This window comes from Eutrema salsugineum, unplaced genomic scaffold, assembly GCF_000478725.1.
Source record: "Eutrema salsugineum unplaced genomic scaffold, Eutsalg1_0 scaffold_12, whole genome shotgun sequence".
NCBI lineage: Eukaryota > Viridiplantae > Streptophyta > Magnoliopsida > Brassicales > Brassicaceae > Eutrema > Eutrema salsugineum.
In genome coordinates, this window is record NW_006256895.1 from 7,176,624 (window position 1) to 7,190,522 (window position 13,899).

The 13,899-nt window shown below is 43.2% G+C and overlaps 1 protein-coding gene and 1 non-coding gene across 2 annotated transcripts; one reads left to right on the forward strand and one right to left on the reverse strand.

Moving 5' to 3' along the window:
- Positions 1-7,159: 7,159 nt before the first annotated feature.
- On the reverse strand, positions 7,160-7,266 carry LOC112089630. Its single transcript, XR_002901256.1, has one exon. It is a non-coding gene; the product is annotated as a small nucleolar RNA R71 (small nucleolar RNA).
- A 3,675-nt stretch (positions 7,267-10,941) lies between these two features.
- LOC112089157 (uncharacterized protein K02A2.6-like) lies at positions 10,942-11,958 on the forward strand. Its single transcript, XM_024160135.1, has one exon. The coding sequence runs from the start codon at positions 10,942-10,944 to the stop codon at positions 11,956-11,958; it is 1,017 nt and encodes a 338-aa protein (XP_024015903.1).
- Positions 11,959-13,899: the final 1,941 nt, after the last annotated feature.

A 13,899-nucleotide genomic window follows, 5' to 3' on the forward strand; every position in this document is an offset into this window, starting at 1 on the left:
AAGGGTATCAATCCATCATGTGTAGACACTAAGATACAGTATCAGTTCTTAATTCAAGCTAAATGAGTGAAGTTTTGATGACTAATGACAACTAAGAATGGCAAAACAAGGATTAAAGCTAATGATCAACTAAAACAAGCAAGTAAATGAGCTAAATGAGATGAGAATGTATGTATGATGATGAGAAAGGTCTTAGACATGATAATGGATTAGGGTGCCTTCAGTGATAAACTAGTGAGCTAATGAATCATATGATCAATGCAATCCATTCAACTTAAACATCATTAATTAAGTTAATTCTCTCATGAAGGTATCAACTTCTATGCCAAAACAATTTCTAACCTAATCATCATTAGTGAAACATGAATTAACAAGCATTAAGAATCAGTTTAATCTGTCATTTAAGCATATAAACAATCATTCCCATGATGAATAACACTTAAACCTCTAACAACCTTGGTTCATGCATTTCATCAAACACTTTTGGTGCATGAAATGCCCAGAATCTAGACCACATATGATTTGTATGGATCTAGCATTAAGAACAGGTTGTAGAGAATGGAATATGCAAGATCTAACCCCTAAGCTCACTAATCTACCACTTAAGCACCTTAATCTACATATCTAAGACCTTAATATGGAGATTACTCATTAATCATGATCAACACACTAGATCCTTTGCAAGATGTGTTGTTAATCATGATTAGTAGTGTGTAAATGAAGAGATAGATGATTGATTCAGAAGAAAACAGCTTTAAACACAAAATATCTCTCAAACTCTCTTGATTAAACACTTAAAAATCGATATTTCTCTTCTTAAGTGGAGTCTTTTCACCAAAGAGGCAAGAGACAAAGGGAATAAAGCATAAGTCATGGGAAAAAACCCTAAAAACTATTTATAGTCTTTAAAAACGAACCGTGTCAGCCCGGAACAAGCCGGGTCCTGACCCGGCTTTAGTGGATAAAGTGGAGAATGTGCGAGTTCGTCAAGAGTCTCCCAGGTTGCATGCCCAAGTCGCACAGGTGAAGAAACGGTCTTGTGAGCCTTAAGTCACTTAGTCTCAGCCGCACGCCCAAGTAGATGTGTTTTGCGAGTCTTTGTGCGGCTTAATCTTTTTCTTCTTCAACTCGCATGATCAAGGCAAAATATGGGGAAGGTATGTGTGCGACTTGGTCATCCCTTAGTCCCAAGCCGCATGCCCAAGTCGCACAACCAAGGAGAAGAGCTTGCACGAGATAAAACCCTGTAAGTTCAGCCGCATGCCCATCTAGATGTGAATTGCGAGTCTTTGTGCGGCTAAGTCTTCTCTGATCCTTAACTCGCACGACCATGTAGCAGGGGCCTTCAGGGATGTGTGCGGCTTGGTCTCCATTACTCCCAGGTCGCAGGCTCAAGTCGGTGTAGATTGCGAGTCTTCGTGCGGTGTAGTTCCAAACGCGGCCAACTCGCATGCCTAAGTTGCACAGTTGTGGACTTAGCATTTTTCTTGCTCGGAAGCCTCAGACTTTATCCAGTGATAGCTTACCCGCACTTCTCAACTCGCAGCTCAACCTCCAGGCATTTATCTTTAGGTGTTGCGAGTTAACCAAGTCGCAAGACTATCTCGCAGCATTCAGGGCTCCTTGGATTACATCGCATTCAGGGAAGCGTAACTTCCAGGATACTGGTCCGAATTGTGTGATTCCAGTTTCAGTGGACAGAAGACTCACATATCTTCAACTTTGGTGAAGGGACCTTCGGCGCTTGGGAAGTGAAAGGTTTCCTGGAGGACTCATCTTCGCAGTGCATTGACACGATCAGAAAGAGGCTTCTAGACGTGTGTCCATTCCGAAAACGTTATCTTCTTGCTAATAGCTCCGAATTGAATGATCTCAAACGTTCGGGAAAGAGGATTCCAATTCTCGGATTCTGATGAAGGCCCTGTAAACTGAATCGGTCTGGAAGTGCATCGTCCTTCGCATTCTTCGGGGATCATCGGATCGGTCCAAAACGGCAGCGAGACAGGAGTTTCTTCTGACGAGCTTAACTCTCTGCTCACGCATCCAAATCCTATGATTCTACTTGATCTGGGACCATGATCCAATCTTCTCCAACTTTGATGAAGCACCCGACAGCTGAAACGGACCGGAAGGTTCCCCGGACAGGTGATTTCGGAAATGTGTCTGCACCTGGAAATTTTGGCCGAGAAACTTAACCAGCCGGTACGCGTTTTGGCCGAGGAATCCACCCGCGGTACATGCGAATGGCCGAGAAAAACCTTCCTGCGGTACGTGAGAATGGCCGAGAACCTCCAAAAACCCATTTTTCACCATTTTGCAAGCCCTGATCACCATTTCTCTTCCTGGATTCACCTTTTCAACTCCAAATAGCTCCAAATGCACCTGATAAACACTCCAAACATGCAAAGACTCATTGGGACCTAATGCAACTCCTAAGTCCTAAAACAAACCCTAGAGACCTAAAATTCATGAAATAAGATATGATTTGGAATGAAATATACAACCTAAATGATGCAAATGATGAACATATCAACTCCCCCACACTTGTCCTTTGCTTGTCCTCAAGCAAACAAGAACAAATGAGAGAGAGAGGTTGAATGCATGGGAGTTCACATTTCCTTTTTGAGAGAAGTGATCACAATGAGAATTCAAGTTCATGCTCAATTATGCAATGCAAAGCCATACTCAGATATATATTAACTCAGCAAGGAATCTCCACAAGTTCTTCTCTCTCTCAACTCTTTCACATTCATTAAGCTTTTATCAGGTGAATCTCATGATGCAATGTTTAAACAAGCTGGCTTGGCTAGGGTGAGGCTATGGGATTAAAATGATCTCATCAGTGTTCAAGCGGGTTTGTTGCAGCAAAGGGATCTCTCTATGAATGATCAAACTTTTGGCAGAATGCTAAAGGTAAAAAGCAACCTATGCATACTAGGGCAAAGACTCATCACACCCCACACTCTACTCAAAGCTTTCTCACTTGCTCACTCTCTCAAGAACCTCACTTTTCACACTTATTTTCCTCTCACTAGGGGACTTACTTTTCATTTTCACTCTCAAGTCTTGGAGTTCAAACTTTACACAGCTCTTTTTTTTCTTTTGCAACCTCTAGCCTCTTTTTTTCTTTCTTTTCAAAACATTTGAGCTCTTTGGCTTCTTTTCTTTTCCTTTTACTTAGAGGCTAGACTCTTTCTTTTCAAGACACCAGAGCTCACTTTCTTTAACTCACAACTCCAAGACTGATTTCTTTTCCTTTCATTCCCCTAGCTATTTCCACTTTCTCTTTTCCACTCATCTCACCTTTTTCCACTCACCAACAAGTCTTTTCCCCCACACTTATTCCTCGCCAACACTCTCAGTTCCTTGATGTTGGAACACAGCACTCAATGAGACCTGCCCTTGTCGCTCTAAACCTAACATTTTCTGCTAAGTTTGATCCAAGGTGGTCTTTCAATTCACACACAAACATTGGCTTGACAGAAGGATGGGTTCAAGGTGAGGGAACTGATCCATGAAGCGGATTCAGCTACTTGAGCTAAGGAAAAAGGGTGGTAAAAACAATGGTTCTAGCTCAAGTATGTGTGTCGGTATCCACAAGCTTTTTCAAACAATGCATCACAAGATATTTTCAAGTCAAGTTCAAGGTTCTCACTTAACTAGAGTTGAGTTCAATTCAAACTTGCTTCTCAGATTCAGATCGTTTCAAACTTTGTAAGCACGGAAAAAGATTCACAAGCATATTCAGTTCAAGTTCTCAAAGTGATGTACTCTCTAGAAAACCTATCATTACTCCCTGCAAGATGCACCCTACATGAATATGCAATCTAGACTCAATCCTAAAAACGAGAATGCAACTACATGATCATTTTTTTGTGAAATTTTTTCAGATTTTTCCATTTTTTTGGTTTTTATATGCACTTAGATGAGACTACTTGAATATGCAACTAGAATGTGACTCAAGACTCAAAGTATAAAATAAGAACAGAGAAAACATGATTAGTAAAGGATGAAACTCCTCCCCCACACTTAAATAACACAGTCCCTTGTGTTATAAAAGCATGAGAAAGGAGTTAAAGCAAAGCAAACAAGTAAAATGCAAAAGAGAAAACAAAATCTACATGCATATGTACAAGGTGTGGAGAGTTACCTAAGAGCTGTGGAAGTCTGACCCCAATGAGTAAGAGGGATTTGAAGTGTGACCGGATGGTGTCTCCCAAGAGTGATGGCTTGCCTCATCAGAACCGTCGTCAAGGTCCACCCATGTTGTGCCATATGTAACCAGGGCTGTGCAGTTCATGGAACTCTCTCAACCTTCCTCTCTGTTCCTTGGTGAAACCGGTGTTGGAGATCCACCTTTGCAAGGGTTTTCAAGCGTCTTGATCCTCTTCTTCATCTCCTTGATGCACTTTGCCATCTTGTGGATGGTTTTGTCTTGGTACTTGCACCATTGTTGGAGAACACCAATCTTTTGTTGAGCTCTAAACCCTGAAGTGCCTGGCTCCTCCCAGTTGTCAAAGTGATACCTGTTTCCACCAAAACGTTTTTGAGGTGGAGGCACACCAGCATCTTGAGCACCAGCAGCACTTGTGGTAGCTTCTTCAGCGGTTGCTTTCTTTTCCTTAGAGGCTTCTTCTCTGCAAGATTTCTTGTACTTGAGGATTGGGGGATCAGTTTGGACATTGTACAGCTCTTCCTTCAGCAAGAAGAAGTGAATGTTCTTCTGAGATTGACCTGGTTGGAGAGAGGAACGTTTCTAGGTGCAGAAAACCCAAATATCTCAGCCAACTCCCTGAATGAGACCGTGTAGTCCTTTCCTCTCAAAGTGAACTCTATGTGTCCAAGTCCATCCCCTTGATGAATTCTTGAATCCCTTGGGTAGTATATACAAGCTTCAAAAGAAGCCAAGAACTCTTGAGACTCCTCTTCATATGCGATTTCTCTCATCTCCAAAAGTGACTCAATGCCCATTTTCCCAAGCAAAGTTTTGACATCTTCATAGATGCCAATCTTCTTCAGAAAGTCCACATCAGGGAACCTGCCTTGCTGGATCTCTGATATATCATGGTTTTTATGGTTTTTAACCATGGTATAGGTCTTATTTATAGAGTCTTTTTAGTGTCTTTCGAGTCTTTTGGAGTCTTTTCAGGTCATAGGTACGTTTGGAGCTTAGCTGGAGACTTTGGAGCACTTTGGAGCTTAATAAGGATCAAATTCGTCAAGAATGGATTTTGTGCTAGTGACACTCGACACCATGGAGGGTGACGCTTCACACTTGTCAAAGAAATAAGGAAAAGGCGATTTTGTTTCCTATTTGAAGAAGGAGTTGGGCCTAAACGTTTTCAAGGAAGCCCAAAACGTGTCTTAGAGATATATATAGGATTTTTATTCCCTTTTTACGATAACCTTAGATTTTTGAGAGAGAGATATGCTGAGTTTTTGGCTTTTGCGATTTCTGAGCTTGGGGAGACAAGTCTGAACTCTGTTCGTTTAGAGAGAAGATTTCGAACCCCTTTATCTATTTCGATTTAATCTATTGCTTTCTATTCATCATGTTTGTTGTTTCAATAACCATGTCTGAGTAGATCACCTGATATGTTTAGGGTTAATTAGGGTTTTCTTTGAATGTTTTATTAACTTGCTAGTTAGGGTTCATATCTGTTAGTTCTTCATCTTAGGTTGTTCTTAAAGCTAATTCTGGATTGATCACCTAGAACTTAGATCTTAGGTTGCTTGATTGACACGGAAGTGTAATTGAATAACTGGAAAGAACCTGAGTTGAGCAAAGTAACTATTCGCAAAGGAATTTGGTTTAGGAGTTTTGTGAACATATCGAACTTGTGCAATTAAGGCTGGTTTAAATCCGTAGGATTTGCAAAGGAATTTGGAATTCTAGGATTTTAACTTAGATAATTCTCACAACGGAAGTTGGTTAATTATAATTATGTGTTTCGAGTTCAAGAACCGTGCTTAATAACTGAACCCTGATTAGTTAAGTTGATTTGCATTCATTGATCTCCTGAAAATCACCCTAGACCTATCCTTTATCACATCGAATTTACAACTGTTTTCATCGCTGCTTTATTTATTTCTGTCGCATTGCTATTTGTTTCGCATACTTCGGCTTAGCGTAACTCCATCTACACAAGGTTTATTGAGTGAGCTCTAGTCTCTGTGGTTCGACCCCTAGATACTACAACTGCACATCTGTGCTCTTGCAGAATAGCTTAGGGATTAAACTTTGAGCAGATCAAGTTTTGGCGCCGTTGCCGGGGACTTGATTTCGCCATTAAACCTAGTTTTTGAGTTTCGACTAAGTTTTTCGACTTAGTGTCGAGCGACACCACTTGTGGTATCGCGCGACACCTTTCTTTTTATAACCTAGTTTACTTATTTCGTTTTCTCTCTTTGTTTTTGGTGTTTCAGGTTTATGCATACTCGTGGAACCAGAAGCAACAAGGACATCCCGCTAGTGACTTTGAGCAACGAAGAACTAGCTGAGTTAGAGCGAACGAACAGGAAAGCAAGAGATCCGGCAATGATGGACAACGCCAATGGACTTGTTCGTGATGATGATGGAATCTGGAGAGACCAAGAGGGTCATGTGTGCAATGCGAGAGGCCAAAGGCTTGATGGAGATGGCAACATCATTCCACCAGCACCTTTACCAGTGGATGTTGTTGACCAGAATCCACCACCTGCACCGCGTGGGAATGCTGTGATCGTTCCAAATCAGAGGAACGTTCCAGAGGATCGGAATGTGAGTGAACCTGCACCTGCAGCTGGTCGGTGACGAACACTTGGAGACTATAACAGGCCTGAGCAGTTCTATGCAAATCGTTCTGCGATTCGCGCCCCTGCGTTTCAAAGAAACGATTTTGAACTGAAGCCTGTGTACTACACTCTTGTGGGTCAGCATCCTTTCCATGGCCACTCTCATGAGCACTCTATGGATCACATTGAAAGGTTTGAGGACTTGGTCACCAGCATCAAATACAATGGAGTGTCCAACGATTTCCTCCTCTGCAAGCTGTTTCCTTATTCTCTAGCTGGAGAAGCGGCTAACTGGTTGAAGCAGTTGGAGCCAGGATCACTCACCACTTGGGAAGAGACCAGGAATGCTTTCCTGCACAACTTCTTCGATGATGCTAGATCTGAGGAGTTGAGGACGAAAATTTCGACTTTCTCTCAGGAACCAACTGAAGCGTTCAAAGCTTCTTGGGTGCGATTCAAATCGTACCAGCGAGACTGTCCCCATCATGGCTTCAGCGATGTGAAGTTGCTGGGTATCTTCTTCAGAGGCATCGACTGGAGGTATCAGATGGCACTTGATGCAGCAAGCAATGGTAACTTCAACACCAGATACCCAGAAGAAGCTGTTCAGCTCATCGAAAATTTGGCATCCAGCAATAGCACCAAAAATGCAGATCTTGAGCGAAAGAAGCAAGCTGGGAATATGGATAGATCGCAGATCGCTGAGGTGAAAGCTAAACTTGACTCTGTGCACAGCCTTTTAGTGGGTAAGAAGTCTGTCAGATTCGTACAGGAAGTGGAGAGTTTCGAACCTAAGGATGAAGCTGAGGAAGAAGATGTCAACTTTGTCAGTGGATCAGGATTTCAGGGTCAGAGGTTTGGTAATCAGCAAGGTAACAGAAGCTACAGTGGGAATTACAGTGGAAATAATCAGAGGAGTACCTTCAACAGTAATCAGAACTTCTCTGGTTACACGCCTAAGCCTCAGTACCAGAAGCCCTTTTCCAACAACAGTTTCTCCAGAAATTACAGCACTCCTTCATCTCAACCTCAAAATCCTGACAATGAGATGAAGTCTATGCTGGAACAAATTTTGGAAGGTCAGCAGAAGCTCACTGTGGACTTCAATGGGAAGATGGATGCTCTCTACCTTGATCTGAATGGGAAAATCGAAGCTCTGAACACCCATGTCAAGCAGCTCGATACCCAGGTTGCTCAAACTGCAGGTTCTGTTGAAAGGCAAGAAGGTTTTCTTCCTGGGAAGACTGACACCAATCCAAGGCATCAATGCAGTGCTATCACGTTGAGGAGTGGTAAAAGACGCCTCCTGCACCTGAAGTCGTGGATTTGGAAAACCCTGAAGAAGTTCATGAGATTGCAGAGCCGGTGTCGAGCGACACCACCACTAGTGTCGCGCGTCACCAATTGCAGAGCAAAGCTGTTGATGCTCCGAATCCGAAATCTGCAGAGGAGAAGGCCTACAAACCTAAAGTTCCTTACCCAAGGAGCCCTAGCAAGTCCAAGCAAGAGCTTGATGAAGCACGATGCAAGGCCCTGATGGAAAATCTTGTGATTGAGATTCCCTTGGTTGATGCTGTAAAGATCACTCCTGTTATCAGACGTTATGTGAAGCGAATGGTGACTAATAATCTCAGCCATGAACAAGGAGTGATGATGATTTCTGAGGAAGTCAGTGCAGTGGTTCAGAACCGAATCCCAGAGAAGCTGTCTGATCCAGGAAGCTTTGTCTTGGATTGCTCTATCTTCACAGAGAGATTCAAGAGATCGCTGTGTGATCTGGGTTCAAGTGTTAACCTCATGCCTTATTCAGTGGCTGTCAATCTCGGTATGACTGACTTCAAGCCAACAAGGATATCTCTCATCCTAGCTGATCGTTTGACAAGGATACCTGAAGGGGTGCTAGAAGATGTTCCAATAAAAGTTGGAGACTGCATGATACCGACTGACTTTGTGGTTCTGGAGTATGGAGAGGAGCCTAAGGATCCTCTTATCCTTGGGAGACCTTTTCTAGCTACAGCAGGTGCTATCATCGATGTCAGGAAAAGCAGGATTGCTCTGAATGTTGGAGATCTGGTGATGAACTTTGACATGGACAAGCTGATGAAGAAGCCCACCATTGATGGTCAGACCTTCTATGTCGACACTCTCACAGAGTTTGCTGAGGAGATTTTCCATGAGATGCTGCCTACAGACCCACTTGAGAGAGCTGTGACCACGTCTGCATCTAGAGCTGAACACTTGGACGAAATTTCAGCATCTTACTCGAAGATTTTGGACTCCAGCGAGCATGTGATGCAGCTAACATCACAGATTGAACAGCTTGAGACTCCTGCGAAGGTGAAGCAGCTATCCGACTGGAGTGAGGAGAAAGCGCCCAAGATTGAGTTCACACAACTCCCTGCAGGGCTAAGGTACGCATTCCTAGGCTCTAATTCTACTTATCCAGTCATTATCAACTCTTCCTTGAACAATGCTGAGGTTACCTTACTACTGAGCAAGCTTCGCAAGCATCGCAAAGCTTTTGGCTATTCTCTTGATGATATTTCAGGTATCTCACCAGACTTGTGCATGCATCGAATTCACCTGGAGGATGAGTCGAAGTCATCGATCGAACACAAGCGCAGGTTGAACCCTAACCTGAAGGACGTCGTCAAAAAGGAGATCATGAAGCTGCTGGAAGCTGGAATCATCTCTCCAATTTCAGATAGTGCTTGGGTCAGTCCTGTGCACGTGGTTCCATACGGCACCTTCGCATATCGTAGGATGCCCTTTGGACTTTGTAATGCTCCTGCGACATTTCAGAGATGTATGATGTCTATCTTCACTGACATGATTGAGGATTTCATGGAGGTCTTTATGGATGATTTCTCAGTTTACGGATCATCTTTTAAGGACTGTCTGGATAATCTCTGCAAAGTTCTGGCTCGCTGTGAAGAGAAGCACTTGGTCCTTAACTGGGAAAAGTGTCACTTTATGGTCAGAGATGGGATTGTGCTTGGGCACAAGGTTTCTGCAGCTGGCATCGAAGTTAATCACGCGAAGATTGACGTCATGACGAGCTTGCCACCACCTGATTCTGCGAAATCGGTTAGAAGCTTTCTGGGTCATGCAGGGTTCTATCGTCGCTTCATCAAAGACTTCAGCAAGATTGCACGTCCTCTTACTTCTCTGCTATGCAAGGATGCTAAGTTTGAGTTTACAGATGAGTGTCTTGCTGCGTTCGAACATATCAAACATGCTCTGATAAGCGCCCCTATCGTGCAGCCTCTTGACTGGAATTTGCCTTTTGAGTTGATGTGTGATGCTAGTGATTTTGCTGTTGGTGCTGTTCTAGGTCAGAAGAAGGACAAAAAGCTTCATGCAGTCTACTATGCCAGTCGAACTCTGGATGATGCTCAAAGGAATTATGCTACTACTGAGAAGGAGCTGTTGGCTGTGGTCTTTGCTTTTGAGAAATTTCGACCATACCTTGTGGGATCGAAGGTGATTGTGCACACAGATCATTCTGCACTCAAATACTTGATGCAGAAGAAGGATGCAAAGCCGAGATTACTGCGATGGGTGTTACTCCTTCAAGAGTTCGATATTGAGGTCAAGGACAAGAAGGGTGTTGAGAATGGTGTGGCAGATCACCTCTCCCGCATCAGGGTTGAAGACGACGTACCCATAGACGATTTCCTACCAGAAGAGAATGTATACTATGTGGAAACCGAGTTTCAAAGCAGGTTTGACGAAGAATTGCAGGTTTTTCGAATTGGAGAAACGTTAGTGACGAGCGACACCACCACTAGTGTCGCGCGTCACCCTGCTCAGCTGAACACAGAGACCTCTCGAATTCGAAGCAGACTTCCTGAGATCAGTTCAGCTGCTGTATCTGCCACCCAACGTCCTTGGTATGCTGATATTGCCAACTATCTCGCTGCTGAGGCTGAGCCTGAGAACTTTAAGGGCTATGCAAAGAAGAAGTTCCTGAGAGAGCTGCGAAGATACCACTGGGATGAACCATATCTGTACAAGCACTGTTCCAATGGGATTTAAAGAAGATGCATTGCAGAGTCCGAAATTCCAGAGGTGCTGTTTCATTGTCATGGATCCGAATATGCTGGACACTTTGCGACATTCAAAACAGTATCTAAGGTTCTTCAAGCAGGCTTTTGGTGGCCTACCATGTTTCGCGACGCACATGCCTTCATCTCGCAGTGCGATGCTTGTCAGAGGAGAGGAAAGATCAGCAAAAGACATGAGATGCCACAGAATTTCATCCTTGAGGTTGAGGTATTCGATTGCTGGGGTATCGATTTCATGGGTCCTTTTCCCTCTTCTTATGGGAACAAGTACATCCTGGTCGCTGTTGATTATGTCTCAAAGTGGGTCGAAGCCATTGCCAGTCCCACCAACGATTCCTCAGTGGTTCTTAAGATGTTCAAGACCATCATCTTTCCTCGTTTTGGAGTGCCTCGAGTTGTTATAAGTGATGGTGGTTCTCACTTCATTAACAAGATTTTCGAGAAACTCCTCATGAAACATGGAGTTCATCATCGAGTTGCAACTCCTTATCACCCTCAGACAAGTGGACAGGTCGAAGTCTCGAATCGTCAGATTAAGGAGATCCTGGAGAAGACAGTGGGTAAAACTAGAAAGGACTGGGCTGCGAAGTTGGACGATGCACTCTGGGCGTACAGGACAGCGTTCAAAACACCTCTAGGCACCACAACTTTCCACCTGCTCTATGGAAAGCCCTGTCACCTTCCAGTGGAGATCGAACACAAGGCAGCCTGGGCGATAAAGCTAATGAATTTCGACATCAAGTCTGCTGCAGAAAGGAGATTGATACAGCTGAATGAGTTGGACGAAATCAGGCACCACGCCTATGAGAATTCAAAGTTGTACAAAGAGAGGACCAAGGCGTATCACGATTCAAAAATCCTCTCCAGGAAATTCGAACCGAATGATCAGGTACTTCTGTATAACTCTCGTTTGCAATTGTTTCCTGGTAAACTTCGTTCTCGATGGTCAGGTCCTTTCATAGTCAAAGAGGTTCGCCCCTATGGTGCCATCGTCCTCCTCACACCAGATGGCAGCAGGGAGTTCACAGTGAATGGACAAAGGGTGAAGCATTACTGGGCCAAAGCTGAGATTCCGGATGGACATATTGTTCCTCTGGATGGTGCACCTCCTGCCTGAATCACCGTCAAGTCAAGCTAATGACTTTAAACAAGCGCTTGGTGGAAGGCAATCCACTGGTGAGTCTGTACATAAGTCCTTTGTTTCAGTTGATTTTTGTTTTTCTTTTTCGTGTTTTAGGTGAAACAGGGCTGGTGTCGAGCGACACCATACTCGGTGTCGCCTGTCACTTTCTATTAAAAAAAAAAAAAAAAAAAAAAATTAGGAAATCAGAAAACCGGAGTCAAACCAGAAATTCGGATTGGTCTGCTGCAATTTGGTACGAAGAGAACAAGTGTCACACGGCACCATCATCAGTGTCGCGCGACACCATCATTGCAGCCAGGTAAGTTCTCCGTTTTTCCTGTGTTTCTCTGTTTCTTTTCTTTTGTTTCGCCGTTTCTTTTCTTTTGTTTCGCCACCTTCAGATTAGATAACACTGGGGACAGTGTTATTCAAGTCTAGGGGAGGTAGTTGCTGACATTGTGTTTGCTTTTTCTTAAGAGTCAGTTGTGTCAAAACGTTTATGAGTCAAAACTTGTTGGCGATTATGATGCTTTTCCTGGAACTATTGTGCTGACCTTTCATCTAAGTGACCACTGCTGCAGATTCAGTCTAGATCCGACTAATGAAAAATCCAAAGGCTGACCAGCTGACTAGAGGCGTCCATGTTTCCAACAGAATCCACTAACCTGAGCTAAGTTCTGAACTTCATTTTTAACTCGTTGATGTGACTAATGCCTTAGAGCTTGATTCCTCATTCGTACTTGATCAATGAAACCCTGTGTGAAATTTAATGTTGGTATTTCTCCCCCTTGTGACGAGCTAAGAAAAAGAAGAAAGAAAGAAAAAGGGCAAAAAGATTGAGATGATTTTCGCTTAGGGAGTGAAGGGCTAGGAATGTTTCCAATGATCCCATTATTTCGCTTCTATGTTGGAATGATCACACAAAGGAAGGAAGTGAGAGGTAGGAATGTTTCCCATGACCCCACTATTCGCTGAAAACCTTTGATACAAAGTAAGGGGACAACTCGGGGACTCGATGGCAAACACCATCAGTACTCGCAGCTTTACTCTTATCGAGTATGCGCCATAAAAAAAGAGAAAAGAAAAAAGATGATGAATGTGCGAAAAGAATAAGTCTGGGGGAGAGAAAAAGTACCAAAGTTTGTATGGCTGATTTGTTTGAGTACAGAATGGGAAAGAGTCTAGAAGGTTCTTGGCATCTGAATCATCAGTGAGATCCAGCGATGAGGGTTTATGGACAATATTGTGGAATTTTGGAATTAATCTGGAAAACTGTGAATGTCTGCGAAGAAGTACATGGTGGTTCGATTTGGAATGATGAAGCAGTAGTTGAGTTGCAGGGCGATTGGTCAAAAGCGATGTTCCAATGAAAGGTTGAGTCTCTGCGTTTTCAAACCTCTTTCTCTTATTTGGTGTTCTGTTTGCTTGAGGGCAAGCAAATGCTAAGTCTGGGGGAGTTGATATATCATGGTTTTTATGGTTTTTAACCATGGTATAGGTCTTATTTATAGAGTCTTTTTAGTGTCTTTCGAGTCTTTTGGAGTCTTTTCAGGTCATAGGTACGTTTGGAGCTTAGCTGGAGACTTTGGAGCACTTTGGAGCTTAATAAGGATCAAATTCGTCAAGAATGGATTTTGTGCTTTAGTGACACTCGACACCATGGAGGGTGACGCTCGACACTTGTCAGAGAAATAAGGAAAAGGCGATTTTGTTTCCTATTTGAAGAAAGAGTTGGGCCTAAACGTTTTCAAGGAAGCCCAAAACGTGTCTTAGAGATATATATAGGATTTTTATTCCCTTTTTACGATAACCTTAGATTTTTGAGAGAGAGAGATACTCTGAGTTTTTGGCTTTTGCGATTTCTGAGCTTGGGGAGACAAGTCTGAACTCTTTTCGTTTAGAGAGAAGATTTCGAACCCCTTTATCTATTTTGAT

What these genes read in the sequence shown, in the direction of transcription:
- LOC112089157 (XM_024160135.1), top strand. Translation starts at nt 10,942, where the DNA reads ATGTTTCGCGACGCACATGCCTTCATCTCGCAGTGCGATGCTTGTCAG.